Source organism: Corylus avellana, chromosome 2, assembly GCF_965113065.1.
Source record: "Corylus avellana chromosome 2, dhCorAvel1.hap1.2, whole genome shotgun sequence".
NCBI classification, from domain to species: Eukaryota; Viridiplantae; Streptophyta; class Magnoliopsida; order Fagales; family Betulaceae; genus Corylus; species Corylus avellana.
The window spans coordinates 21,499,530-21,527,467 of NC_142491.1; the positions used below are offsets into that span (position 1 = coordinate 21,499,530).

General features: G+C 37.6%; 3 protein-coding genes and 1 pseudogene across 3 annotated transcripts; 1 reads left to right on the top strand and 3 right to left on the bottom strand.

The window, feature by feature from the left end:
- Window positions 1-4,511: 4,511 nt before the first annotated feature.
- On the bottom strand, window positions 4,512-5,337 carry LOC132169135 (germin-like protein subfamily 1 member 7 pseudogene; annotated as a pseudogene).
- Window positions 5,338-10,391: 5,054 nt separating this feature from the next.
- Window positions 10,392-11,210, bottom strand: LOC132167320 (germin-like protein subfamily 1 member 11). The gene is made up of 2 exons (XM_059578256.2): window positions 11,072-11,210; window positions 10,392-10,927 (listed from the first exon to the last, which is right to left on the bottom strand). The coding sequence occupies exons 1-2, from the start codon at window positions 11,208-11,210 to the stop codon at window positions 10,392-10,394; spliced, it is 675 nt and encodes a 224-aa protein (XP_059434239.1).
- Window positions 11,211-16,419: 5,209 nt separating this feature from the next.
- LOC132167504 (germin-like protein subfamily 1 member 7) lies at window positions 16,420-17,347 on the top strand. The gene is made up of 2 exons (XM_059578499.2): window positions 16,420-16,630; window positions 16,806-17,347. The coding sequence occupies exons 1-2, from the start codon at window positions 16,504-16,506 to the stop codon at window positions 17,345-17,347; spliced, it is 669 nt and encodes a 222-aa protein (XP_059434482.2). The 5' UTR covers window positions 16,420-16,503.
- A 3,386-nt stretch (window positions 17,348-20,733) lies between these two features.
- On the bottom strand, window positions 20,734-21,596 carry LOC132167373 (germin-like protein subfamily 1 member 13). The gene is made up of 2 exons (XM_059578325.2): window positions 21,455-21,596; window positions 20,734-21,285 (listed from the first exon to the last, which is right to left on the bottom strand). The coding sequence occupies exons 1-2, from the start codon at window positions 21,579-21,581 to the stop codon at window positions 20,747-20,749; spliced, it is 666 nt and encodes a 221-aa protein (XP_059434308.2). The 5' UTR covers window positions 21,582-21,596; the 3' UTR covers window positions 20,734-20,746.
- Between the last annotated feature and the right edge of the window lie 6,342 nt (window positions 21,597-27,938).

Below are 27,938 nucleotides of genomic sequence, written 5' to 3' on the forward strand. Positions count from 1 at the left end.
TATATGCATATAGTTTAGATTGCACTTAATCAATATAGAACACTTGTAATCGTAACATTATCACGCTTTCAAATTCGATGTCCATGCCCATAAGACTCATTAATCCAACTTATATATAGGTCGTTCCTTCGTGACTCGAACTCGTAACATAGTTTCTTTCTGATACCAATTGTAATAAACCTTAGGCAGAACTTATCATTAAAAACTAGCTTGCAAGGAAAGGATGTCCAAGAGTTAATATACATATGGTTAATATTTCACTTAACCAATGTGGACAACAATTGACGCCGGGCAAAACTAAGGTTATTGTAACAGCGTATGATAGAAACAGAAACTAAGAATTGAATATTTAAAGGGAAATTCAAGAAGAGAAAAAATAACAAATAAGGAAGAAAAATACTGTAGTTGTCCCAAATAAGCAAACATAAAAATAACTCTAAAAGATTGAAATTTAATTGATACTGCATTTTTATAGGCTAAGGTTTGAGTATTCTCCCCGTAAAATACTTGTAGTCAATTATTTATACAATATTCTTCAAAAAATTATGCCTGATTCTTGCCACTTTTGTCTTGATATTTTTTGTCAAGATATTCCAATGTCATTAATACATCAATGGTGGAGCTAGGAAGGCGAGAGGGCGAAAATGCCACCCCCCTGGCTCCCTCCACTCAAAAATTTATGTATCCCATATATTTTTAACTCATATATATATATAACAATTACTTTGTTGCCTAGTGCCCACCCTAAAACAGACAAATAGGACCCTCTCCATTTATAACAATGCAGATGATGCTATATGAAAAATACTGTGGTAAGCCATTTAAAAAATTTAAATGATATGTCACCATTAATTTACACTATTATATGCAATAACATTAAATGATGACTACAAAATGGCTCATCCCCATTTCAAGTGAAATTGCGAGAATTCTTGTCCAAAAGAGACAAGCGCCCCCTATGTAGTGATTAATTATTATACATTTCTTCCCATCTTCACATAAGACAACTTTTCTGGTAAGTCAATTTTAAAACTTTTGAAGTAAAATGTTAGAAGGTGCCAAAGGAATCAAAAGCAAATTTGGATCGTATCCAATTCAAATAAACTAGAGAGAAGCTGGTTCTTTTAAATAGAAGGGCAAAATGGTCCAAAAAAATGTGAATTGACAATTTTGCCATTTTTTTTAAAAGAATCGAATCAAAAGCACATTTTCAATAATTTTGGATGGAAAAATTAATGCACATTGGACGCAGGGTGTTGTGTGTGATATGATTAGTTGATTAGAGAGGGCATATGATAGCTAGAACTTGAAATTTCGTAGATTTAGAGAACAAAAGGAAATTTATCCTAATGTTAATTTATTGGTATAGTCCATATATGTAGGACACATTTTCCAAATGTTAAAGTATTCGAATAGATATAGTACATATATATCGGAGATAGCTCGATATTAAAATCTTCTATTCCAATATGGTTTTGTTTAATTTTCTAGTTCTTTTAAAGGAAAGCTGCAGCTAAGGTAGAAAGAGTAGTAGATTTGATTTCAGAACAAAAAATCTTTAATTGGAGTTACATCTTTTGTTGCATGAATTTATTCACCCAAAAACCTGAAAAAAAAAAAAAACCTTTAAAATCCGGATAAACCATAACTGGAAGAGAAAGCGAAAAAGAAAAAAAAAGAAAAGAAAAAAGTGTAGACAAGAATTTTACCAAATGCCTTAGAGAATGGTAGTATCTGGGAAAGCTTTTTCTAGATTTGCGTAAAATAAGATAATCTTAATGAGATAAGATAACATCATTTGACTTGAAGCTTTCCACGCAGTTTGAACATCTAAATTTGCGTAGAATGCATCAAATCATTAAACAATTTCACAACTCGGTCGAAGACAATAAAGTGGTCGTAATAGTCATATATGACATACAAGTAAGTTGCAAGTTGCAACTTTTTCAATATGTTCTCTCTCCTTTTTTACTATTTATTTATTCCAATGCGTATTAATTTACTCTTTTAGAAAAGAGGAAGCGAAGACCATCGCGCATGCGATCAAGAGAAGTTAGAAATACCATCCCAAACGTACGCTTTGTGGATTCAAAATTTTATTAAGTTTAATCCTGCACTCACTCTACCATAGTTACCATCACTACAAAAAAACAATTTTTTTCTGACTAGCGTTTTCTGACGTGGCGTTTTTGACGCGTGTTGATTGTCAGAAGCATAGGTGTCAGGAAAAAAAAATTTCTGACGTGTCAGTGGGTAGAACGTCAGAATTTTCTAACGTTTTGGTGTGTTATACGTCAGAATAATTTTCTGACGTGTTAAAATAAAAAACGTCAGAAATTTCCTGATTGACACGTCAGGAAATTAAAAAAATAATAATTTTTTTTGAAAAAAAAATTTTTTCTGGTATTTTTTTTTTCCAATTAAAAAATAGATAAAATAATAATTTTTTTTTTTTTAATCTCTCTGCACGGCACAGCTCCCTCACGCAGAGAAATTCGAATTTCTCTGCAAATTTCTCTGCGAATTTCTCTGCAGATCTTTTCTCCCCATGCCAGCTGCTTCTTTTCTCCTCTTTTTTTCTCTTCAATTCGTTTTTGATCTACTTCTTTTCTCCATGTTCTCCCTTTTCTCCATTTTCTCACTGTCTCTAGCTCTCTTCTTTTCTCCATTTACAAAAACCCAAACCGAAAAAGTCTTCCAAAAATCAAAAACCCAAACCTCAAAACCCAACAAAAATCTTCAAAAACCCAAAAAAATTTCTTATCTTCTCTTCTTCTTGTTCTTGTTCTTCTTCTCTTCTCCTTTTATTTTTTTTTTCTTCTAGAAGAAAAGCAGATCTGCTTCTCTTCTTTCATTTTTCTTCTTCTTCTTTTGCTATTCTTCAATCTGCTGCTTGTCTTCTTTTTCTCTTCACATTTTCTTTTCTTCTTCCCCTAGAGAGGAGATCCGTCCTGTGCAGATCAGAAGAGGGAGATTGAGAGAGGAGAGAGAGAGAGTGTGGGGAATAAATGAAGAGACAAGAATAAAAAGAAAAAAAAAGTGGGAAAATTTTCAAAATCCCGCCCAAGCAGGAAGTTTCCTGACGTGCCATGTGTGGCACGTCAGAAAATTTTTTGACGTGCCACACATGGCACGTCAAAAAAAGTCTCCCAAAAAAAAAAATTTCTACATAATTATATATCTATATATAATTATCTGCATATATATATATATATATATATAAATAATATGTACAGTTTTCTGCCACGTCAGAAAAATTCTGACGTGGCAATGTCCCACGTCAGGAAAATTCTGACGTGGGACATTCCCACGTCAGAATTTTCTGACGTGGCACACTGCCACGTCAGAATTTTCTGACGTGTCTGTTGTAACACGTCAGAAAATTTCTGACGTGTCACTATTCACACTTTAGAAAATTATTTTCTGACATTTTAAAATTCAAACGTCAGAAATTTTCTGACGTGGCAACAATTCTAGTACTGTAGCCACGTCAAAAAATGTCCTTTTTTTTGTAGTGCATGCATGCTATGTCGAAAAAAAAAGGGGAGAGATCGAGTACATAAGCAAACATTTTATTTCAGCTATTATTCGCAATAATGCCTACGTCAAATGATTTGATCTTACCTAACTAATTCAGCTTAATTATCTTTTGTTATGATTATATATGTTATAATGATTAAATGATTAATTTTTTTTTTTTTTTTCTATCAGTTTAAAGTTTTAGGATAAATGGTGATTTAACTGTGTGTATTGGTATTATTATTATTATTATTTTTTTTTTAATTTGATCTTATCTAACTAATTAGCTAATCCCTTTTTATTATTATGCTAGAAAAAGCGTGTCAGCGTACGTACGTATTAGTAATTTTTTGATAGTTGGTAAGAGTTAATGGTTTCCTAGAGAAAACAGCTACTGTTTTAAATAAGTGTAATTGCACATGAACAATTTTTTATTATCATGAATAATTAAAGAGGAGTAAAGCGCTATGGACTATTTTGTTATCATTTTAAAAATTGATATGAATTTTTGAATTACTATTAAATTAAAATTACTCAGCTTCTTTTAAACCAAATTAGTAAGCGATACTTAGGCCCACCGATGCGATCAAATATCTCATCATCAATCATTTGCTTTTGTTTGATGAATGAAATTGTAATTTTAAAAGTCAGCTCATTTTGTTAGGGACACAAAAGTGACACAAAAAGGACGGATGAATGAATAACAATATTGTATATATCATCAAGTGAGCAAAATTCTAAACAGAATTACACTTGAGCCAAGGCTAAATACATAAATCCCTAAACAGCAAAAATTTGCAGAACGTACCAACTAAACCTCCACACAACCTAAAAACCTGTCTACGAAAAAGGAAAGAAAGTGCTTGTACATAAGAAATCATTTCATTTAATTATAATTACTAAAACTATATATGTTAAAACTAGCAAAACAAGGCAAACTTTTTATATGAACCATCTAATGGTTCATCGTAATTACTATTACAAATGTTTCTCTAAACGTTGTTGGAAGAAAACTGTTTTTGAAGATAGTTAACCACATTCTTGTCCAATTGGAAGGCTTTGGTGAGAACGTCAGCATTGATGAGAGGATTAGATCCAAATATTGTGTCTGCTATGCTAATGCGCCCCGGATTCTGGCTACCGAGACCGGAAAAGGCAAGAGCATCAGTACTTCCTACATTGTATTGAAAGTGAATGAGGCCAATTGGAAATACGAAGACATCTCCAACATTTAAAACCTTCGTGAAAAATTGGTTATCAGGGTTAGATGTAACAAAGCCAACATACAAGGTACCCTTTACGACTACAAAAATCTCAGTGGCATGAGGGTGAATGTGGGGAGGATTTAGGCCATTTGGTGCAAAGTCAATGCGAGCCAAGGATACGCCTAATGTATTAAGGCCTTGTATTTGGTCCACAGTCAAAAGAGTGACATTCGACCCTTGTTGATTTGCAGTGCTTCTTGGAATGTTTAGCCCTTGGAAGAAGAAATCATTGGCATTGACAAGCTTTGGGTCCTTGCAGAACTTTCCATTCACAAATACTGCACAAAGAAAAGTTTGTTAATATCACAAGACATTACATTATAATGGTTTATAATATTACATTGATATGGGTTGAGAAAAAAACAACTCAGATGCTTCAAATGACTTGTAGAGAAAATAGTAATAATAACAAGAATGTGTATATACCAGCATCAGTGGAAGTGCTAGCTGCAACACAAAAGTCTTGCAGAGGAGCAGGGTCATAGGCAGAGGCAATGGAGCATGCCATAGCCATGAGTGCAAAAGCTACAAGGTAATTAGGAAACCCTTTCATACTTTTTCTGGTTTATGATCTCTTTCCTCTGTATTCTGTGAATTCTTGATTTTGAGAGGAGTGAGAGATGAAGCATGGGAACATGTCTATTTATATCAGTTAGTGAATGAACCGGTCTGTGTTTTTCACCAGATGGAACCTGTAAGGCTGCAAAACTTGGTAAGTTATCGATTTTTTATTTATCCATTTAATTTGCACGTTTCGAAATTCTGCCAAATCCGACCACTTCAATTAATGGAACAGTGTAGTTCTATTGTTCTAATGTTGCTTTCTCCAACCTTTTATATATAACAAAAAATATTACTTAAACTGGAATATATATATATATATATATATATATATATATATATATATAAGAGCCACGAATCCTGGTCGTTTTGATAAATTCCTCCAACGACCAGGTTTGAGACAGAAATATAATTGACAATATTCCGTCATGATGTTGCATACACGGAAAGTTTTTGCTCCTTTAGGTTGAATTTTTATTTGACGAATATGATAAGTTATACATATGTTACTGTTTCTGTCTGCTGGTCTTAAATCTGTTCTACACGCAAACACTCAGTCAATTCATGATGTTTCCATTAAGAAATGTTTTGTTTTTAAAATTCACAAGTTCATAGTTTAATGATTTGATATTTAAAAATACAATTGACCCATTCAGGAACAACTTAATGATTTAGCATCTTCCACAGAATCATCCTAAGGTCGCACTATATTTTATTGTCCTCGTGTGAGCATATCTGCTACTAATTTGGGCCTATCTCTTTCTTTCTTACCTCAAGACTTAATGTGACCGTTCAATTTTATTTGTAGACTATAGAACAGCATACTACATTAATAGTTGACATTTTCAAAATAAAATATTGAACAAAATTCGGAAGCTAATGCTTGTGATAAATGATCGCCAAACTTTGATTATAATATATTTCTCATTAATGCTTTAATTACCTCCCTCAAGAAATGGCTTGGAAAATCTCAACCTCATTAGGGATAGCACATATATAACACATAATTTTCCTCATCAATGATAAAGTAATGATTAAGGCCCCGTTTACTTCGACGTAAAATTGTTTCCGTCGGAAAATATTTTCAGGATAGCCATTTTCCCTGAAAATATTTTCTGTCGAAAACAATTTATGGCATTTACCGTGCGCATGGAAAATAATTTTTTTTAATATTGTTTTTTTTCCAATAAGGATCCCGCCAAGACTTGTTCGGGACCTAGCCGGAACTTGATCGGGACCCACCTAGGACTTGCCCAGGACCCCGCCGAGAGCTGCCCGGGACCCGATGGAACCCGCCCAGGACTTGACTGGTACTCACCTGGGACTTGATCGGGACCTCATCCAACCCCGCTCGGGACTTGCCCGAAACTCCACCGGGACCCGCCCGAGACTTGATCGGGACCTCAGCCAAACCCGCTAGGGACTTGCCATGAACGCCATCGGGACCCGCGTGAGACTTGCCCGAGACCCCACCGGGACCTGCCCGGACCCGCCCAAGACTTGACCGGGACCTGCTCGGACTTGACCGGACATGCCCGGGACTTGCCCGGGACCTCGCCGGGACCCGCCTAAGACTTGATCAAGACCCGCTCGGGACTTGACCGAACTCGCCACGTGCCCAGGACCCTACCAGGACTGCCCCGGACCCCGTCGAGACTTGAACGGGAGCCACCCAGGACTTGACTGGAACCTGCCCGGGAGTTGCCCTGGACCCACCCAGAACCTAATCGGGACCCACCCAGGACCCTGCTGGGACTTGACCAGGACCCTCCCGGGACCCAATCGGACAAGTCCCGGGCGGGTCCCGATCTAGTCCTGGGCATGTCTCGCTAGGATCCCGGTCAAGTCTCGAGCAGGCCCCAGGCAAGTCCTAGGCGAGTCCCAGTCAAGTCCCGAGCAGGTCCCAGTCACCTCCCGATCAAGTCGTGGGCAAGTCCTTGGCGAGTCCCTGTCAAGTCCCAAGCGGGTTCCGATCAGGTCCCAAGCAAGTCCCAAGCAAGTTCCGGGTGGGTCCCGATCAAGTCCCAGCGGGGTCTTAGTCAAGTCCTGGGCAGGTCCTGGCGACGTCCTAGGCAGGTCCTGGTCAAGTCCCGGGTGGATCCCGGTCAGGTCCCAAGCAGGTCCGAGTCAAGTCCCGGGTAGGTCCCGCCGTCCCGGGCAAGTCCCGAGCTGGTCCTAGGGAGGTCTCGATAAAGTCTTAGGCCAGTCCTACTCAAGTCCCGGTCAAGTCCCGGGCGGGTCCCCGTCAGGTCCAGGGCAAGTCCCGGGCAGGTCCCGGTTGGGTCTAGGGCAGGTCCGGTCAGGTCCCAGGCAGGTCCTGGCGTGGTCCTGAGCGGGTCTTGGGCGAGTCCCGGTCAAGTCCCGAGCAGGTCCCGGGCAAGTCTCGGCGAGATTCTCGATGGGTCTTAGTAAGGTCCGTCAATTTAAGAATGAGATTCTCACATTCGGAAAATGGTTTACGGGCAAGTCCTGGTCAAGTCTCGGGCAGGTCCAATCAGGTCCCGGGCGGGTCCCGGGAAAGTCTCGAGTGGGTCTCAGTCAAGTCCCAGTCAAGTCCCAGGCAGGACCTGGTCAAGTCCCGGTTAGGTCTAGGGCAAGTCCCGAGCAAGTCCTAGGGGGTCCCGGTCGAGTCCCGGTCAGGTCCCGAGCGGGTCCCCGTTAGGTCCAAGGCAAGTCCCGGGCAGGTCTGGGCGGGTCCCGTTCAAGTCCGGTTAGGTTCCGGGCAGGTCCTGGCGCGGTCCCTAGCGGGTCTTGGGTGAGTCCCGGTCAAGTCCCGAGCAGGTCCCAAGCAAGTCCCGGCGAGATTTTGGATGGGTCTTGGTAAGGTCCATTGATTTAAGAATGAGATGCTCACATTTCAAAACCATAAACCATTTTCCAAATGTGAGGATCTCATTCTTAAATCGACGAACCTTACCAAGACCCGCTCAGAATCTCGCTGGGTTACGGTTTTCAAAACCGTACACAATTTTTCAAAAATTGAAGAAAAATTTTTGGTCAAAAGGAAAATATTTTCCGTTGACCACTGTTTTACGTTGAAGTAAACACCGTAAAATGCGGAAATTATTTTCTAGAAACCATTTTACGTCGAAGTAAACAGAGCGTAAGTGATTAAATTTAACTTTTCTCAAAAGCTTATCATTGCAAGATTGGATCATTGGAGATTGATGTTGCCTGCAAACCCTAGCCCCCTTCCAGTGCAATCCAAAAGGGAGTCCTTCCTCGCTTCCCCTTTTTTTCTTGTTTTTGTTTTAAATTTTGTTTAGACTTCAGCAACAGTGCCCAGCCTCCTCTACCTTTTTGGCCGCCTACTCCACCTAGCTGTTTGTCATCCTCCCCGATCTTTTGGCTTTGTCAGTTTTTGCAAGGATTCTTAGATCGGTGTTTTTCGAAGCAGATATACGTTTTTGCCACCAGTCCAAATCCTAGACATGTCATTACACATTCTTCTCCGGCTTCAACGAGTCATGCATGTAGACAACAAATGTTTTCCTTCCGGTCGGCATGCGACAGTTGTGGTTCAAACGCACCGGAGCGTGGATGATTAGTAGTTCAAAACAGATTTGTAAAGTGATTCACCGTATATGAGCCAATTAGATATTTTTCTTATTTTCGTTTTCACTGAAAATATGGTAACGATTGTCCTACATCAAAAAGGGCTCCGATGGGGATAGGATGCAATTAAAATCCCCCAGTAGGGGTTGTGGACCCTAGAAGGAAAAGCCAACCCCAGTAATCTTCTCCCAAAACTCCACTCTCTTATGGCTCAGGTGAGGAGCATAAATAAACGAGAGTAACCAAGGGCAATGCAGACGATTCGAATAATTTAAAGAAGAAATGTGATGAGAGTCCTCATCAATAAGCTCAAGCTCAATTCCATGCTTCCTAGCCAAAAACAGACCACCTTTTAGACCTATCGGAGGAATCTGGATACACTTTAGAATATAGGAAAGGGAGATCCCGGCTTGACCGTGGATATTTTATATTTTGCTCCTATTACGTACCAAAAGCTTCAAATACAAGTCGTAAGTAGGAAATATCTGATTTTTCCACGTGACTCTATTACCTACTAAATACTCGCAACAGAAAAAATCATGTAAAAAAAATTTCTTTTCTTTTTGGCACTACAAACTCACTTATAAAATATACCAAAGTTTCTAATACATAACATATATTAAACCATACTGTTTATACATAACCATCAAAATATGCCACATGAGGAATATATATTCTCACATCTATAGTAAAAATTGACTTTGCTCAAGTCAGCCCTTTCAAAGATAGTGGCCTTTTTCATTTTCTTAAGAGACATTTGTTAAATTACCCCAATTTTACAAATATATGTGTGAGTCCATGACTTAGTAAATATAAGTATACTAACAGTTTTTATAAATAAGCCCTCACTTAAAAATACCTTTAATCAATGTTTATAATAACAAATGTCATTATACATAGTTTTTGGAAAAGAGTTTGCTACCAAGATGTCATAGCTATTAAAATATCCGCTTAACCGGCCATAACTTCCATCAATTTTGCATGTTCCCCCAAAAAGTTTAAAAACTCTCAATTTAGTGTATCGCACTTCTAATTTTTTGCAATGTCACCTCTCAGTTAAGGACTTTTAAAAAATTTTGATGGAGGGTGTGAAATTTACAAATACGCTTAATTTTTCTTTTTTAAAAACAATAAAGAATGGTCTGGTGGGTAACCATTCCCACCTTGCGACTCGTGGCTCAATACACCCACACTGAGGTGACCACCAGGCCTCGTTGTAGGTCTGGCCGTGAAGCAGAACCACATCGGGGTCACCACCAAACCCTGCCATGGGTCTGGTTGTGACCCAATTGTGCAATTGTTCTTCCCCCATTATTACTCAATGAGAGAGAGAGAGAGAGTGAGAGAGTAAATATAAGAAATTATCATTTTATTTCAATTAATTTATTGCTATGACGTTACAATAAGGGAATTAAATAATGACAAACTTGATCCGAACCATCTAATGATTCATTATTGGTTATTACAAATATTTCTCTAATTATTGTCCCACTAGAATTTTTTTTGAAGATAATTGACCACATTCCTGTCAAGTTGGAAGGCCTTGGCTAGAACATCAGGATTGATGGGAGGATTAGATCCAAAGACAGCATTTTCTATGGTGATGAGCCCAGGGTTCTGGCTGCTGAGACCAGCAAAAGCAATGGCATTGGTTTTCCCTACATTAAATTGGAAGTGAATGAGACCAATTGGGAAGACAAAGACGTCTCTTGCATTTAGAACTTTGGAGAATAGGCGGTTGTCTGGGTTGGATGTGATAAAACCAACTAATAGAGTACCCTCTTGGACTACAAGAATCTCGGTTCCACGAGGGTGAATGTGGGGAGGATTTAGGCCGTAAGGAGCAAAGTCAATGCGAGCCAATGATATGCCCAAGGTGTTGAGGCCTAGTATTTTGTCGACATTGAGGAGAGTGACATTGGATCCGAGTGGATTTGAGGTGTCTCTAGCAGTGTCGAGCCCTGAGAAGAAGAAATCATTGGCAGTGGCAAGCTTGGGGTGCTTGCAAAACTTTCCGTTAACAAATACTGCAGTAGGAAAAAAAGTAATTGTTATATATCGCAGATCACAAAGGGCTTCCAAATGATGAGTGGTTGCAATATATATATTAGTATGTAGAGTCCTACGATGCATGAGGGGAAAAGAAGAAGATCAAGTGAGTGATGATATACCAGCATGATCAGAAGAAGTATCGTTAATGGCAATACAGAAGTCTTGAAGAGGACTGGGGTCAGACGAAGAGGCAAGGGAGCATGCCCAAGCCAACAAGGCCATACATAATAGCAACGTCTTAGGAACTCCTTTCATCATCTTTGAGGTTATCTCCAAGTACAATCTTAATTTGAGTATATATGCTGTGTATTCGATCTTCCTGTGAGAATTAATGTTGCATTGGATCGAGGACGCCTATTTATAGAAGGAGGCGTCTTATGTTTTGACTTCCACGCACGGAGAAGATTTCGAATTAAGACTTGGTAATTAATTCTTCATCAATGGTTATTTAATTAATTAATGGGCAGGGACGGAGTTAGGAAATTTTATGGAAGGGGGCCAGCCAAATTTTTTTTTTTTGGTTCTTTAAAATTTTTTTATTAAAAAAAATTATTTTGGTTGTTTTTTATGAACTAAAAACTACTGTAAAGGCAAAAAAAAATGAATATTTGAAAGTAAAGGCCAAAAATAAAAAAAACTTAGTGGGTATAGGCCAACAAAATTAAAAATAGGGCAAAAAATTTTTATTGGATAAGGCCAAAAAATTTAAAAATAGGGCCTTTTTTTTTTTTTTTTGAAGGTGCTAAATGACTAAAATTAAAACTTTAATTTTACTTTTTTTTATTATTTTTTTAACTTATAATTTTTTTTCTCCTTATTTTGGGGTTTTTATTATTTTTTTACGTATATTTTTTTTTCCTTATTTTGGGGGGGGACCATGGCCCACCCCGGTCCCCCCCTCCCTCCGTCTCTGTTAATGGGTGAACCATTCTTTAACCACTACTGCACGCACATATACATGATATATACACTTTTTTTTGGTAAAAAAACTTTTAAGTTAAAAAAACGCTTTTTAAGATTATGTTTGATAAATAGAGCTTTTAAGTTAAAAAACGCTTTTTGGCAAAAGCTTTATTTTTATATTTTTGTCAAAAGTGTGTTTTCGTCATTCTTAGGCTTTTTGATCCTTAAAAGCGCTTTTAATTTTTTTTTACCAAACATATACTTTTTTCTTCAAACAAATTTTTTGATCCTTAAACGCACTTTTAGATCCTCAAACGTACTCCCAAACCTGCCAGAAGAGAAGATGCAGCCAAATTTGACGGCTTTAATTGGTTAATATATATGTATGTGGCGTTTAAATTTAAACAAAATTAATGCATGGGTTGAACACGTTAGTGGAGTTCTAGAGACAACATATCCTATATATATATATATATATATATAATGGGAATAACTTCTATAAGGAGGCGGTGTAAATCTCCTCTTTTGTGCCCACCAATGAGCATTTGACAACTAGGATTATTACACCAATTAAAATAAGATGCAAAACACCTGATTAAAAACTCTTTCTCCCAAAATCACAAAAACCCTCATTTTTCCCTCTCCCTCCCTCTCTTTCTTTCTCTCTCTCTCTCTCCAGTGGCGAGCTCTCCCTCAGACCCTCACTCCCTTTCTCTCTCTCTGATCTCTCCCTCTCTTCCATCTCTCTCTCTCTCCGGCGGCAACAAAGGTCTTGCCGTTGAAGACACCGAAGTCCAGCTTACATTTCGCCGGAGAAGACGCCGGAGCCCAGCCCGACGCTGGACCAGACGCCGGAGCCCAGATTATTTGACAATAAAACCAGATCTAAAAAGAACGAATTTATGTACTAAAACTTATAATTTCCTGCATGATCTTAATTAATACTGATTGTTGTGGTTCTTTTTTTTTTTTTTTTTTTTTTTGCCTTTTACAAAAACAAAAATTTTGCCTCAACCAATCCAGATTTTTTTTCTTTGCCGGTAAGAAGGAGAGAGAGAGAGATGGAGCATCGGAGAGAGAGAGAGAGAAAGAGAGCACCGAAGAGGTCTGGTCTGCGGCATCTTCTCTGGCAACTCTGGGCTGGGCTCCGGCGTCTTCTCCGGCAGCTCTGGGTTGGGCTTGGCGGTGGTCACTGCTTCCGCTAGAGAGAGAGAGAGAGAGAGAGGGAGAGAAAGACAGAGCACGGAGAAGTGAGGAGAGAGAGAGAAAGAGAGAAAATGATGGGTTTGACTCGTTTGAGGAGAATTTTTTTTTTTTTTTTTTTTTATGATGGGAGAATGGATTTTAATCTAGTGCTTCTCATCTCATTTGAAAGTGTGTGATTTTCCTAGTTGTCAAATGCTCATTGGTGGGAACAAAGGAGGTGTTTCACACCACCTCCTTATAGAAGTTATCCTCTATATATATAATCTGACTAAATCAACATTAATCGATATTGGCCAACGTCACCCCTTAATTCCGTGTTTTTGCATATCAAACTTTAAACATAATATCATTCTTTTCCCCTAACATTGTTATTTTTTGAGAATTAAGTTTTCCTTCCAAAGCTTAATTACCAGCTTCTCAAAAATCATTTTCTTGCAAAACATATTTTCTTTTTAGTACATATGTAAAATATCTCAAAGTACATTCATACATGTAATGAATGACATGATTTTGTAAAATAATGGAGGGTCAATAGGTTTATGCTTAAAACTTCAGCTTATTCTCTTGAAATGAATTTTTGACAAACTCCGTACTTTCTCGGCATAAAAGCTTAAGCCCATGAATTTGGGCCCAACAATACTATATTAATCACTCATACTTTTTATATATTTTCAATGTGTGCTTCTATTCTTTTTACACTCACGTGAATGTAAAAAGAATAGACATATTTACTCAACAATCTCTTCCTTATATGCGATTCCATCACATAGTGTAAAAAGAATAGAATCACACATTGAAAATATATAAAAGTATGAGTGATTAATCGGCACCACCTTTTCCAAGAAACTAAACTTGGCTCAGATATTCGTTGTTGGGAGATTAATGCATTTGGGAAGTCCTTTTGTGAGTCCATATATAATATAGCATGTTGAGATACCACACAACTCAAAAGCTTAAGTTCATAGGTTTGAGCCCAACAATGATATATATATTAACCACTTAACTTTGGGCCCAACAATTCTATATTAACCACTCACATTTCTTATATATTTTCAATGTGAGATTCTATTCTTTTTACACTCACACATATGCTCAACATATAGAGCACTCAAGCATTTAAGAATACTAACTCTTTACGTGGAGCTTTCCTCGTTTTTAGTGATAACCCTAGTTCCTCCAAAAACTCCATTTTCTCATACCTGATTAGGACTGGGTATCGGTCGGTTAAGACCGGTTAATGGACTTATCGGTCGGTTAACCGATAAGCTATCGGTTAATCAAATCTTAACCGATTACCGACCGATAAGAAGTCTTAACTGAAAATTATCGGTTATATCGGTAATCGGTTAATCGGTCGGTTAAACCGGTTTGGGCTTTTGTGGGCTTTTTATTGGGCTTTTTTACTAATTGCTAATTGGGCCAAAAATTAATTTGAGAATTGTTAGATTGAGTTTTGTGGGCTTTTTATTAGGCTTTTTTTTTTTTTTTTTTTGTAGTTTATATTAGTATAATAAACTCTTTCTCTTACTCGGAGCATCATCTGAGATTGCTCCATGAGCAGAAATGCAGAATCGGTTCTACTGTTCTAGTTTCTGGAAGCCCATTTCGTTACAATGAACAAAATATGTCAACCAAAAAATCAAGCTTTATCTAATTCAAAATGGCAAAATTGAAATTCTTCATTGGAAGGAAATTCGACGTCGTTTTGGTTTTAACTTTTAATAATAAATATAAAATTTTAAAAAATTAAAAATTAAAATAGCTTATCGGTCATATCGGTCATATTGGTTAACCGATAAAAAAATTTTAACCGACCGATTACCGACCGATAAGCTTATCGGTATAAAATTTTTAACCGATTACCGACCGATAACTATCGGTTACGGTTAATATCGGTTCGGTTAAAGTCGGTAATCGGTAAACGGTTAATCTGCTCACCCCTATACCTGATATCTTAAAAGTCTTGGGCACTACAAAGACGTGTTTAATTGCAAAAACAAAACGAATGTATACCCAATCTCATAACTTAACGACTATTGCCTAATCTCTCAAGGGAATTGAGGAACGATTGGAGGGTCTAGTTATCGATGGTCTTAATAGACAAAATTATAATAAACAACTATCAGCATAATCGCTAAAGACAATTAAGGGACTACTAGAGGGCCTAGTTACCATTGACCTCCCAATAGCCACCTACCAAAGAGCCTAGAAGATCCACCTGCCCATAGTCCAAATAACAATGAAGGATTCAAGTTCACCCATGCCAAGATGCAGCGTTCAACAACTGATTCCTAACTTTGCCAACTCAGCTAATTGCTTACCCACGTCATATGGGAGTAAGATCTTCTTCAGTTCATTTTGAATTGTAGAATATCTAATAAAAATAATAATATAAATATTATATATATTTTTAAAATAATTAAAAATTAAAAAATATTTTTTAAAAACAAGGGGTGGTCGGCCACCCCCTACCACCCCTGGCCGGCCATTGGGGTGAAGCTCAGGCCACCCCAGCTAAAATGGGATGGTCCAACCACCCGCTATGGCCAAGATCGGTGGCCTTATTTTTTTTTATTATTTGATTTATTATTATTATTTTTTATCTTAAATAATATTTTATTATTATTTTTTGTTAATGAGACGTGTTATTTGTGGCTCTAGGATTTCTAAAAAGAAATCCCAGCCATGAACTGGATACCCTAGAGGATCCTATTCCCGCCATATGCCCCTTGCAAACAAATTTAGGGAGGAATCTCTACATTAATAACAATAATAACAACTTGTTGGCATGAATCCCTAAAATCCTAAAGAGGAAGGGTAGAGATAATGGCCTATATATATATAAAGAAAGAAATGATATTGACTCAGATACGCTCATTTTGCCTTAACAAGACTACTAAAATTCCCTCTCCGTATTTTTCAAAAAAAAATTCCCTCTCCATATACACCAACTTGAGCATTGAAATGGTCCGACTGAATCCAGTCTCGATAAACCCCCCAACCAAATACCTACAAACATTTCAAATCCGGAGAAACCATAAGTAGAAGAGAAAAAAACAAAGACAAGTAGACAAGAATATACCAAATGCCCTATCATGGTACTATCTGGGAAAGCTTTTCTAGCATGGCAAAGCAAGATAAGCTTGGATTGGAGAAAGCAACATCGGATCTGCACTCTTCCATTTATTGAAGTGGTCAGATTTGACTGCAATATTTCTAATATCTGCAAATTAAGTCGTTAAATAACAGCCGGTTCACACGCTAATAAAAAATCGTTAACTTACAAAGTGTTACAACCTTACAGGCTTCATCTAGTGAAAAACGTAGACCAGTTCATTCCTCTCGGCTATAAATAGACATGTTCCCATGCAACATATCTCACTCCTCAAAAAACCAAGAATTCAGAGAATACAGAAGAAAGGGATCATAAACCAGAAGAAGGATGAAAGGGTTTCCTAATTACCTTGTAGCTTTGGCACTCATGGCCTTGGCATGCTCCATTGCCTCTGCCTATGACCCTGCTCCTCTGCAAGACTTTTGTGTTGCAGCTAACTCTTCCACTGATGCTGGTATATGCACATTATTGTTGTTGTTATTATTGATGTTCTTTTGGAGCCATTTGAAGAGTCTGGATTGTTTTTTTCTCATCCTTATTGGGATCTACATATTAATGTCATTATGCTAGGAGGGATTACTTGAATACGTACGTATCTTGTGATACTAACCAACTTTTTTTGCATGCAGTATTTGTGAATGGAAAGTTCTGCAAGGATCCAAAGTTTGTCACTGCCAATGATTTCTTCTTTCAGGGGTTAAACATTCCTAGAAGCACTGCAAATCTACTCGGGTCAAATGTCACTATTTTGAATGTGGACGAAATCCCTGGCCTCAACACACTAGGCATATCCTTAGCTCGCTTAGACTTGGCACCATACGGCCTGATTCCACCCCACACTCACCCTCGTGCCTCCGAGATTCTAGTAGTCTTAGAGGGTACTCTGTATGTTGGCTTTATTACATCCAACCCTGATAACCGCTTCTTTAGTAAAATCCTAAACGTGGGAGACGTCTTTGTGTTCCCAATTGGTCTCATTCACTTTGAGTTTAATGTTGGAAAGAGTAATGCTGTTGCTTTTGTCGGTCTCAACAGCCAAAATCCTGGGCTCATCACCATAGCAAATAATGTTTTTGGAGCCAATCCTGCTATCAATCCAGATGTTCTCATCAAGGCTTTTCAATTGGACAAGAATGTGGTTGACTATCTACAGAAAAAGTTCGAGGGATAATAATTAGAGAACTATATGTTGTAGCCACAACGAACTGTTAGATGGTTTGAATAAAGTTTTCTATTTTTGGCTTGTTGTAACAATATATAATGATAATGAAATTACACGGTTGCTTATGAACTCCTTGTGTTTTTTTCAACGTAGCATGCTTGGTATGTAAGGTAGAGCGACTAAACGATTGAATCCACCAAGTACGTGTTTCAAATATTACTTCTAACTTCTCTCTAACTCGAACAAAGAAAAGAAATTATGGAAAAGACAAGAAAATACCAAAAACTTTGGAATGGTAGTTAGTTCTAGGAAACCTTTAAATCTAAGCAACCATGAAAAATATATTATCTACCAACAGACATATTATCTAGCATATTAATACAAATACAACTAAGTAATGTGTTCGGATTGAATCATTTAAACTAGAGCACGTAGGGGTGAGCTAATTAAGGTTTTGAACCGAACTGAAAACCCCTCGAAATTGATCAGTATCTGATCATAGGTTTTGAATTTTGGTTCTGCGATTAAAAAATTAATAAATTATAGATGCCATTGAACAAGTGCTGATGGAGTGAAATCCATTAATTTAATTTGTTGTTAGTGCACTTGTGAATGTTGAGTTTTACATTGAAAAAGTAAAAAGGAAAAGAGTAGTTAATATACATAAGTGAACTCAAGCCCATAAGGTTAGTGTGGCATCCAAATATGTATATTAATGTACTTTTAGTTAAACTCTCAAACTGCTTTATCTTCTCAACAAGTGGTATCAAAGCCATGATTAGCTTCGTGGGGACGGGTGTCTGAATGCGCATGGTTTGGAGTTGGTGTCTGCTTTCGGAACTCTTGACACGGGATACTGTTAGAAATGTACAAAAACTCACAAGCGAGTGGTCAATGTGAAGAGATTCGCAAGTGAAGGGAAGATTGTTGTGAGCACACTTGTATGTGTTGAATCCTGCATTGATAAAGTATAAAGTAAAAATAAAAAAAAATTAAAAATAAAAAGTAGTTAATATAATTAAGCGGACCCAAGCACATAAGCTTAGGCTTTTGGGTTAAAGTGGTGTTCAAGTATGTATATTAACCGTTTATTTCCCCAACATAATTATATAAAAATCCCAAATTTTTCGACAATGACCTTAACCTTAGCCAACCTCATTTTGCTTCTCTCTCCCATTGTGCACCACGTTTCCTCTATTTTTTTTTTTTTTTTTTTTTTTAAAGAGTTGATAGAGTTTATATACATATGGTTTAGATTGCACTTAATCAACATAGAACACTTGGAATTGTAACATTAATTATCACTCTTTCAAATTCCACATCCATGACAGCTCACTTTATTCAGGCTAACCTGGTGGTGTGCCCATGCCATACATAATATTAAGACTTCTTAATCCAACTTATAGGTCGTTCCTTCGTGACTCGAACTTGTAACATAATTTCTTTTATGATACCAATTGTAACAAACTTTAGGTAGAACATATCATTCAAAATCGGCTTGGAAGAAAATGGTGTCCAAGAGCTAATATGCACATGGTTAATATTTCACTTAACCAAAGTGGACAATTGACGACGGGTAGAACTAAGATTATTGTGACAAAGTATGATAGCAGCAGAAACTAATAATTGAAAATTTAAAAGGAAATTCAAGAAGAGAGAAAATAACAAATAAGGGAGAAAAAGACCATAATTGCTCCAAATAAGCAAACATTAAAATAACTCTGAAAGACTGAAATTTAGTCGATAATTCAAAACTTGATTTACAATAATAATGACATGCATTTATATTGGCTAAGGTTTGAGCATTCTCCCACTAAAATACTTGTAGACAAAGAAATAATCTTCAACTATTTTGCATGATTCTTTTCACTCTTATACAGATCTTTATTTATACAATATTCTTCAAATATTATGCCCGATTCTTTCTACTTTTTTCTGGATCTTTTTTGTCAAGATATTCCAATGCCATTAATACAGTATCTAACAACTCAGTATCTTCCCTTGCATTAGCAATTATGGAGCTAGAAATGCCACCCCCCACCCCCGTGCTCCTTCCACTCAAAAATTTATGTAACTCATATATAACAATTACTTTGTTGCTTTATGCTTTGCGATGTAAGAGCTTTATACTCGTGATCCTTCTTCTATTAATGAGACTGGAATGATTTCCCTTCCCAACCTAAAACAGACAATAGGATCCTCTCCATTTCTAACGATGCAGATGATGCTATATGATATATACTATGGTAAAGCCATTTAAAAATTATAAATGGTATGTCATCATTTACACCATCATATGCAATAACATTAAATCATGACTACAAAGCTCATCTTCATTTCAAGTAAAATTGCGAGAGTTCTTGCTCAAAAGAGACAAGCGCCCCCTATGTAGGGATTAATTATTATACACTTCTTCTCCTCTTCACATAAGACAACTTTTCAGGTAAGCCAATTTCAAAACTTTTCAATTAAAATGTTAGAAGGTGCCAAAGGAATCAAAAGCATATTTGGAATATCCTATCTAGTTCAAATAAACTGGCTAGAGGAGCCGGTTTTTTTAAACAAAAGGGGAAAATTGTCCAAAAAAATGTGAATCGACAATTTTACCTTTTTTTTTAAAAAAAAGAATCGAATCAAAAGCAAACTTAAAGTAATTTAGTCATTTTCAATAATTATGGATGGAAAAAATGCACATTGGACGCAGGGTGTTGTGTAGAGTTGATCAGAGAGGGCATATGACAGCTAGAACTTGAAATTTCGTAGATTAAGAGGACAAAAGGGAATTTGTCCTAATGTTAATTTATTGGTATAGTACATGTAGGACACATTGTCCTTAAGTATGAAACATATAGGACACATTTTCCAAATGTTAAAGTATTCGTATAGATATATATAGGAGATAGCTCGAAATTAAAATCTTCTATTCCAATATGGTTTTGTTTAATTTTCTAATCCTTTAAAGGGAAAGCTGCAGTTAATTAAGATAGAAAGAGTAGATTTCATTTCTGAACAAAAATCTTGAATTGGAGTTACATCTTTTGTTGTAAACGAGATACACCAGAAACATGAAATTGCATGAATTTACTGTTTATTTATTCCAATGCTTATTAATTTATTTTTTTAGAAAAGTTAGAAAGCGATGGCCATGTGATCAAGAGAAGTTAGAAATACCATCCCAAACGTACGCTTTGTGGATTCAAAATTTTAGTAAGTTTAATCCTGCACTCACTCTACCTTAGTTACCATGCATGCTATGTCGAAAAAAAAAACAAGGGAGAGATCGAGTACATAAGCAAACATTTTATTTCATTATAATTATATATTGCTAGGACATTACAACAAGGAAAGCACGACAAACTTTATTTAAACCATCAAACAGTTCATTGTACGTGGCTATTAGGTAGTTCTTTAATTGAACTGTTTCTCAAGATCGTCTATCACTTTCTTGTCCACTTGGAATGCCTTGGCGAGAACGTCCGGATTGATGGGGGGATCGGATCCAAAGACTGCATTTGCTATGACGATGAGCCCAGGATTCTGGCTACCAAAACCTGAAAAAGCAACAGCATTGGTCTTTCCTACATTAAACTGGAAGTGAATGAGACCAATTGGGAATACAAAGACGTCTCCCGTCTTCAGAATTTTGGTAAAGAGGCGGTTATTTGGGTTGGATGTGACGAAGCCAACGTACAGGGTCCCCTCTGCAACTAGTAGAATCTCTGTGGAACGAGGGTGAGTGTGAGGTGGATTTAGGCCGTATGGTGCATAGTCGATGCGAGCTAAGGATGTGCCAAGAGTGTTGAGGGCAGGTATTTGGTCTGCATTCAAAAGAGTGACATTCGACCCGAGTGCATTTTCAGTATTTCTAGGAATGTTTAGCCCCTGAAAGGAGAAATCATTAGCATTGGCAAGCTTTGGATCCTTACAGAACTTTCCACTCACAAACACTGCATACAAGAAATTTTGTTAATAGCACAAGACACTTGATAATAATGGTTTATAGCATGTGATGCAGAAATTAAAAAGGCCCATTTAAGTAATACCTCCTAGCATAATTAGATTGACATGTAGATCCAGATAAAAGCAAATAATAATAACAATACGAAGTGTGCATACCAGCATCAGTGGAAGTGTTAAGTGCAACACAAAAGTCTTGCAGGGGAGAAGGGTCAAAGGCAGAGGCAACCGAGCAAGCCAAAGCCATGAGTGCCAAAGCTACAAGGCAATTAGGAACCCCTTTCATTCTTCTTGTGGCTACGATTCTCAGCTTCTGTATTCTCTGAATTCTTGGTCTTGTGAGGAGTGAGAGATGTTGCATGGGAACATGTCTATTTATAGCCGGGAGTGAATGAAACATGTTTTTCTTCTTCGACAGACTAATTAATAACAACCTTACATAACCAACCTAACCACTAAGTAGGTGTAACAGTTGGTAGTTCTTTCACTAATTCGTATGGATATATGTTGACATTTAAGAATGCCTACCAACATCTTGTTTCTGCCATAAGCGGTAGAGAAAGGTAACTAGACATAGTTTGTTAGTTTAGATTTGGCACATTCGGTTTGCATGTATGTTGGTAAAAATTATCACCTCAAAATGTTTCAGGAAGAAAATTCTAGAGGCATGTCCGGACCTACAGAAAACGGGTCCGGACACAAAAACCAGCAAGGACATTTTGAAGAGCAGGTCCGGACCTCCAGACTCTGTGTCCGGACCTGATTTCCAGAAGCAACATTTGATGAGGCAGGTCCGGACCTCCAGACGCTGGGTCCGGACCTGATTTCCAGAAGCAACATTTGATGAAGCAGGTCCGGACCTCCAGACGCTGGGTCCGGACCTGATATCCAGAACGTGAGATATGAAGGGGATGTCCGGACCTTCAGAAGTTGGGTCCGGACATCAGTTCCAGAGAACACATTCTTGTTGAGATGTCCGGACACACAAATTGGAGGTCCGGACATCACTAGGTTACGAATAAGTAAACCTAGCCATGTCCGGACCTCAGATTCACCATGTCCGGACACGGCAGTATTATATTGGGTATTTTTCTATTTAAGCTACGTGAGTGTGCTATTGTAACCTACGTATTTTATTAAGAAAAATCAGGGTACTTAGAGAGAGAGAATTTGTTCTAGATTATTTTTGAAGAGAAAATACGTGAAGCCAATCGGAGTTCCGGTGAAAGGAAATCCTTCAGAAGAATCGTGCCAGATGTTCTGGAAAGGGCTACTGAGGTAGAAGTCAAGTGGGTCACTTGTCGTGTACAAGGAAGAGTCAAAGGTTTTGTTATTCTTCTTGTATTCCTTATTCTTCTATTTAGTGGATTGATTTCCTGGGTTTGGCTGCCCCGGAGAGGTTTTACATTTAGAGAGTTCTCTAAATGGTTTCCTCTTCGTAACCAAATTTCTGTGTTCTTGATTGCAAATTTCCTTTCAGTATTTGGTTGATTTTTAACTGCTAAGTTAGATCTATTTTCTGAATAATTTTTGTAAAACTCCTAGACGTGTGAATAGGTATAATTGGAGTCGTTTTAGAATTTTCAATTGGTATCAGAGCGGGTTCACTCTGTGAAGGATTTATTTCCTGAGTGTGATCCGAGACTCCATATCAAATGTCTCTTACGGTTGCTCCTAATTCTCTTCCCGTCTTTGACGGAACAAATTATACGCTTTGGAAAATTCGTATGAGAGCTTATTTTAAATCCATTAATGTTTGGCATATTGTTGAATCTGGATGGACACGTCCAGACAAAACAATTGCTGAATGGACAACGGAAGAAAAAAATTGTGCTACTGCGAATGACAAAGCTATAAATGCTATTTACATCTCTGTTTCAAATGAAGAATTTTCTAGGATTTCTAGATGTGAAATAGCTAAGGAAGCTTGGGAAACGTTAGAAATCACACATGAAGGAACCAAAGTTGTTAGAACTTCAAAAATTCAAATGTTGGTTTCTCAGTTTGAGGAGATTAGAATGCAGGAAGATGAAACTTTGGATGAATTCTATTCAAAGCTTAGTGCCATTAGAAACTCTACCATTAATTTGGGAAAGAAAATGGATGATGCTAAAGTGGTGAAAAAAAATCTTAAGATCTTTGCCTGAGAGGTTTATTCCCCAAATTGCTGCTATACAACAGAGCAAGGACTTAGATACTATGAGAGTAGAAGAACTTGTAGGTTCCCTTCAGACTTTTGAACTAATTCTACCCAAACTCAAGAAAACTAAAAACATTGCTCTTAAAGCAAAAAATGTTAAAGTCAATTCTTGTGGGTCGTCTGATGAGGATTCTGGGGATGATGAAGAATTTGCCCTGTTTGCTAAAAAATTTAGAAAATTTTTTAGACCCGTGAATGGAAGGTTTAAAAATCATGACTCAAAAACTCTTGTGAAACCGAAAGGTGAGTTTAGAAATAATCCACGTGAGAACTTAGAGAATGATCAGAAAGATAAGTTCACTAGTGGACGAAAATGTCATGAATGTGGGGGTAGGGGTCATATTCGAATTGAATGTGCTAATCTGAAAAAATCCAAAGGTAAAGCTTTCAATGTCACTCAGAGTGATGAATCAGATGATGAAAAATCCGAAGAAGATGTTGAAGGAGGAGTGAATTATTTAGCTTTTACTGCTTCTTATGATAATTATTATGAGACTGTTAACTCACCTCACATGATAAATGAATCTGAAATTGAATCTGATGATGAGGTGGATTTACAAACTGCTTATAATAACTTGTTTGTAGAATGTGATAAATTGAACAAGCTGAATAGGAAAAATCTGAAAAATCTGAAAGAAGCTGAACTTGAGAAAGAAAGATTAATGAAATCTATGGATGAATGTTTAGCTATTCGAAACACTTTGACTTCTGAAAATCTCATGCTGATTGCTAAAGTGAAATCTCTGGAAAAGAACTTGAATGATTCGAATGATCATTTAAAGAAGTTTTCGAGTGCTAAATTGAATCAAATGTTAGGAAATCAGAAACATTCACATGATAGGACTGGATTGGGTTTTAATAAACATGTTAATGCATCTTCTTCAAATGTTGCAACCACTTCAAAAATCATGTTTGTGAAACCTAAAATGAAAAATGTGGAAATTGAGAATTCTTGCTTACCTCAAGAAAGTTCAGAAGATGTGACCAAGAAGAATAAATTGAAATTCAAAGTTCCGGTAAGGACTAACTTCATTCCTACTTGTTTTCACTGTGGTGTCAAAGGTCATACTCGACCAAACTGTTTTCAAATTAGGGCTCAACAACCATGGTCTCAGAAGAATTTCCCTAGAATAGATGAACCTGGAATTGGAAATCAACTAAAAGTTTTAACTGCTCAAGTGAAACTTATTAGTGAAAAGTTAGCTGTTTTGTCAAATTCTGTTGATATAAAAGATGTGTCTAATTTAATTGACAAAAATGTGCAAGTTCCTCCTCAAAAGGAACAAGTCTGGGTTAAAAAGAAGGATCATCTATGTCTTGTTGCTCATACTGCCTTAAGTGTGCTTAACTCGTGTTTGTGGTTTCTGGATAGTGGTTGCTCAAAACATATGACAGGTGATAAGTCGCTATTCAAAGAGCTTAAAGAAGGCAAAGGAGGTGGAAGCATCACTTATGGAGATGGCAGCAAATCGAAGGTGATTGGTCAAGGAATTGTGGAAATTACCGGTGCCCCTACTCCACAAGAAGTACTGTATGTTGAAGGTCTCCGGGCAAATTTATTGAGCATCAGTCAGTTTTGTGATTATGATTTAGTGGTCCAGTTTTCCAAGAAAGAATGCAGCATATTTGACTCTCAAGGAAAATGGTTGATGGGAGGAAAGCGCACTGCTGACAATTGCTATTGTCTCTCCTCAAATTCTCAAATAAATTGCAATAAGGCAACTCTGGACACTGGAGAATTGTGGCATCAACGATTGGGGCATCTAAATTTTCATGATCTGGTCAGAATTTCTAAGACAGAAGCCATAGCTGATCTACCAAAGATTCATCAGGTAGATAAAGGAAAATGTGGCCCATGCCAATTGGGGAAACAAACTAGAACTCCTCACAAAAAGATCTCAGGTATTGTTACCTCTCGAAACTTAGAGCTTCTTCATATGGATCTCATGGGCCCTACACGGACAGCTAGTTTGGGAGGCAAGAAATACATTATGGTGATCGTTGATGACTTCTCTCGATACACATGGGTCGTTCTGTTAAGAGAAAAATCTGAAGCCTTTGCACAAGCTCAGATCTTGTTTCAGAAAATCCAAAATGAACAAGACTGTCTCATCAAGCGGATCCGAAGCGATCATGGCAGAGAATTCGAGAATTCAAGTTTTGAAGATTATTGTTCTCAGCAAGGTATCAAACAAGAATTCTCATCTCCCATAACTCCTCAACAAAATGGAGTAGTTGAACGGAAAAATCGAGTCATACAAGAAATGGCTAGAGTTATGATACATGCTAAGGATTTGGCACAACATTTTTGGGGAGAAGCAATCCATACAGCATGCCATATTGTTAATCGAGTTTTTCTCAGACCTACTACTACCAAGACACCATATGAGCTATGGCGAGGAAAGAAACCCACTGTCAAATATTTTAGGGTGTTTGGAAGTACATGTTACATTCTTCGTGATAGAGAAAACTTGGGGAAGTTTGATGCGAAGAGTGACGAAGGAATTTTTCTTGGATACTCTAATACAAGTCGAGCCAGTCGTGTGTATAACAAAAGAACCAAGACAGTAATGGAATCAGTAAATGTTGTCATCGATGATGAAACTACCAAAGAGCTTTTTGCAGAAGAAGAGCCTCATGTTGAGGGGGAGCAAGTTGATATGTCTGATAAAACTCATGAACCTCTTAGTCCGAACAGCTCAGCAGTCCGTACTTCAATACCTTCAGATACTGAAGACATGACTCCTTCACCAGTTCCACACTTGAACACTCATGCACCATCCTCCAGAGTCAAACTTAATCATCCTAGAGAAAATTTGCTGGGAAATGTTAATGAAGGATTACGTCTGCGAAACAGGGTAGTCAATCAAGTCACTTATTCTTGTTATCTCTCTCAGTTTGAACCAAAGAAGGTTAATGAGGCATTAGAAGATGAGAGTTGGGTGTCAGCTATGCATGAAGAACTCAATCAGTTTGTTAGGAATGATGTCTGGCAATTGGTTCCAAAACCAAAAGATCAGAATATCATTGGCACTAAATGGATCTTTAAGAATAAATCTGACGAGCATGGTACAGTGGTAAGAAACAAAGCTCGATTGGTTGCTCAAGGATACACTCAGGTTGAAGGAGTGGATTTTGATGAGACATTTGCACCAGTAGCCAGATTGGAATCTATCAGAATTTTGTTGAGCATCTCATGTCATCTTCAGATCAAATTGTATCAGATGGACGTTAAGAGTGCTTTTCTTAATGGCATTCTTCAAGAAGAAGTATATGTAGCTCAGCCAAAAGGGTTTCAGGATCCAACTTATCCGGATCATGTTTACAAGTTGAAAAAGGCGCTTTATGGATTGAAACAAGCTCCGAGAGCCTGGTATGAACGTCTGACAACATATCTTCTTGCACATGGGTTCATCCGAGGACAGGCTGACCGTACATTGTTCATTCGTAGGAAAGGCAGTCACCTTCTCATTGTCCAGATTTATGTAGATGACATTATCTTTGGCTCTACAGTTGACTCACAGGCTCATCAATTCTCTACAGAAATGAAGCAAGAGTTTGAAATGAGTATGATTGGTGAATTGACCTACTTTCTAGGTTTTCAAGTTCAACAATCCAACAAAGGCATTTTTGTATCTCAACCAAAGTATGCCAAAGATCTTGTGAAGAGATTTGGGTTGGATGGAAAAAGTCATGCTCGCACACCCATGAGTACGAGTGTTAAGCTAAGTGCAGATGTAGCTGGAAAATCCGTTGACCAAACTTTATACAGAAGCATGATAGGCTGTCTCCTTTATCTTACAGCTAGTCGACCAGACATATCTTTCAGTGTGGGTGTATGTGCTCGATTCCAAGCTAATCCAAAGGAATCCCATCTGACAGCTGTTAAACGGATTCTCAGGTATGTAAATGGCACAATCAATTTTGGAATTTATTTCTCTACTAATACAAATCTTGAACTTGCAGGATATTCTGATGCTGACTGGGCTGGAAATGCTGATGATCGAAAGAGTACATCAGGCGGATGTTTTTACGTGGGAACGAATCTGGTCGCCTGGATGAGTAAGAAACAAAACTCCATCTCTCTTTCTACTGCTGAGGCCGAATATATAGCTGCTGGGAGCTGCTGTACACAGCTCATCTGGATGAAGCAACTTCTTGCCGACTATGGATTTGATCAAGGAAAAATGATTGTCTACTGTGACAATACGAGTGCCATCAACATCTCAAAGAATCCGGTTCAACATTCACGCACGAAACACATTGACATTCGTCATCATTTCATCCGTGACTTGGTCGAGACCCAGGTGGTATCTCTTGAATTTATGCCTACTGAACACCAATTAGCTGACCTGTTTACAAAACCCCTAGATGGATCTAGGTTTGAGTATCTCAGGAATGCTATTGGTGTATGCGATCTCTCATGATTGTATACATAGAACA

What these genes read in the sequence shown, in the direction of transcription:
- LOC132167373 (XM_059578325.2), bottom strand. Translation starts at nt 21,581, where the DNA reads ATGAAAGGGGTTCCTAATTGCCTTGTAGCTTTGGCACTCATGGCTTTG. An exon ending in TAACACTTCCACTGATGCTG is followed by an intron (nt 21,286 to 21,454) that starts GTATGCACACTT and finishes TCTTGTATGCAG; the next exon opens with TGTTTGTGAGTGGAAAGTTC.
- LOC132167320 (XM_059578256.2), bottom strand. Translation starts at nt 11,210, where the DNA reads ATGATGAAAGGAGTTCCTAAGACGTTGCTATTATGTATGGCCTTGTTG. An exon ending in TACTTCTTCTGATCATGCTG is followed by an intron (nt 10,928 to 11,071) that starts GTATATCATCAC and finishes TTCCTACTGCAG; the next exon opens with TATTTGTTAACGGAAAGTTT.
- LOC132167504 (XM_059578499.2), top strand. Translation starts at nt 16,504, where the DNA reads ATGAAAGGGTTTCCTAATTACCTTGTAGCTTTGGCACTCATGGCCTTG. An exon ending in TAACTCTTCCACTGATGCTG is followed by an intron (nt 16,631 to 16,805) that starts GTATATGCACAT and finishes TTTTGCATGCAG; the next exon opens with TATTTGTGAATGGAAAGTTC.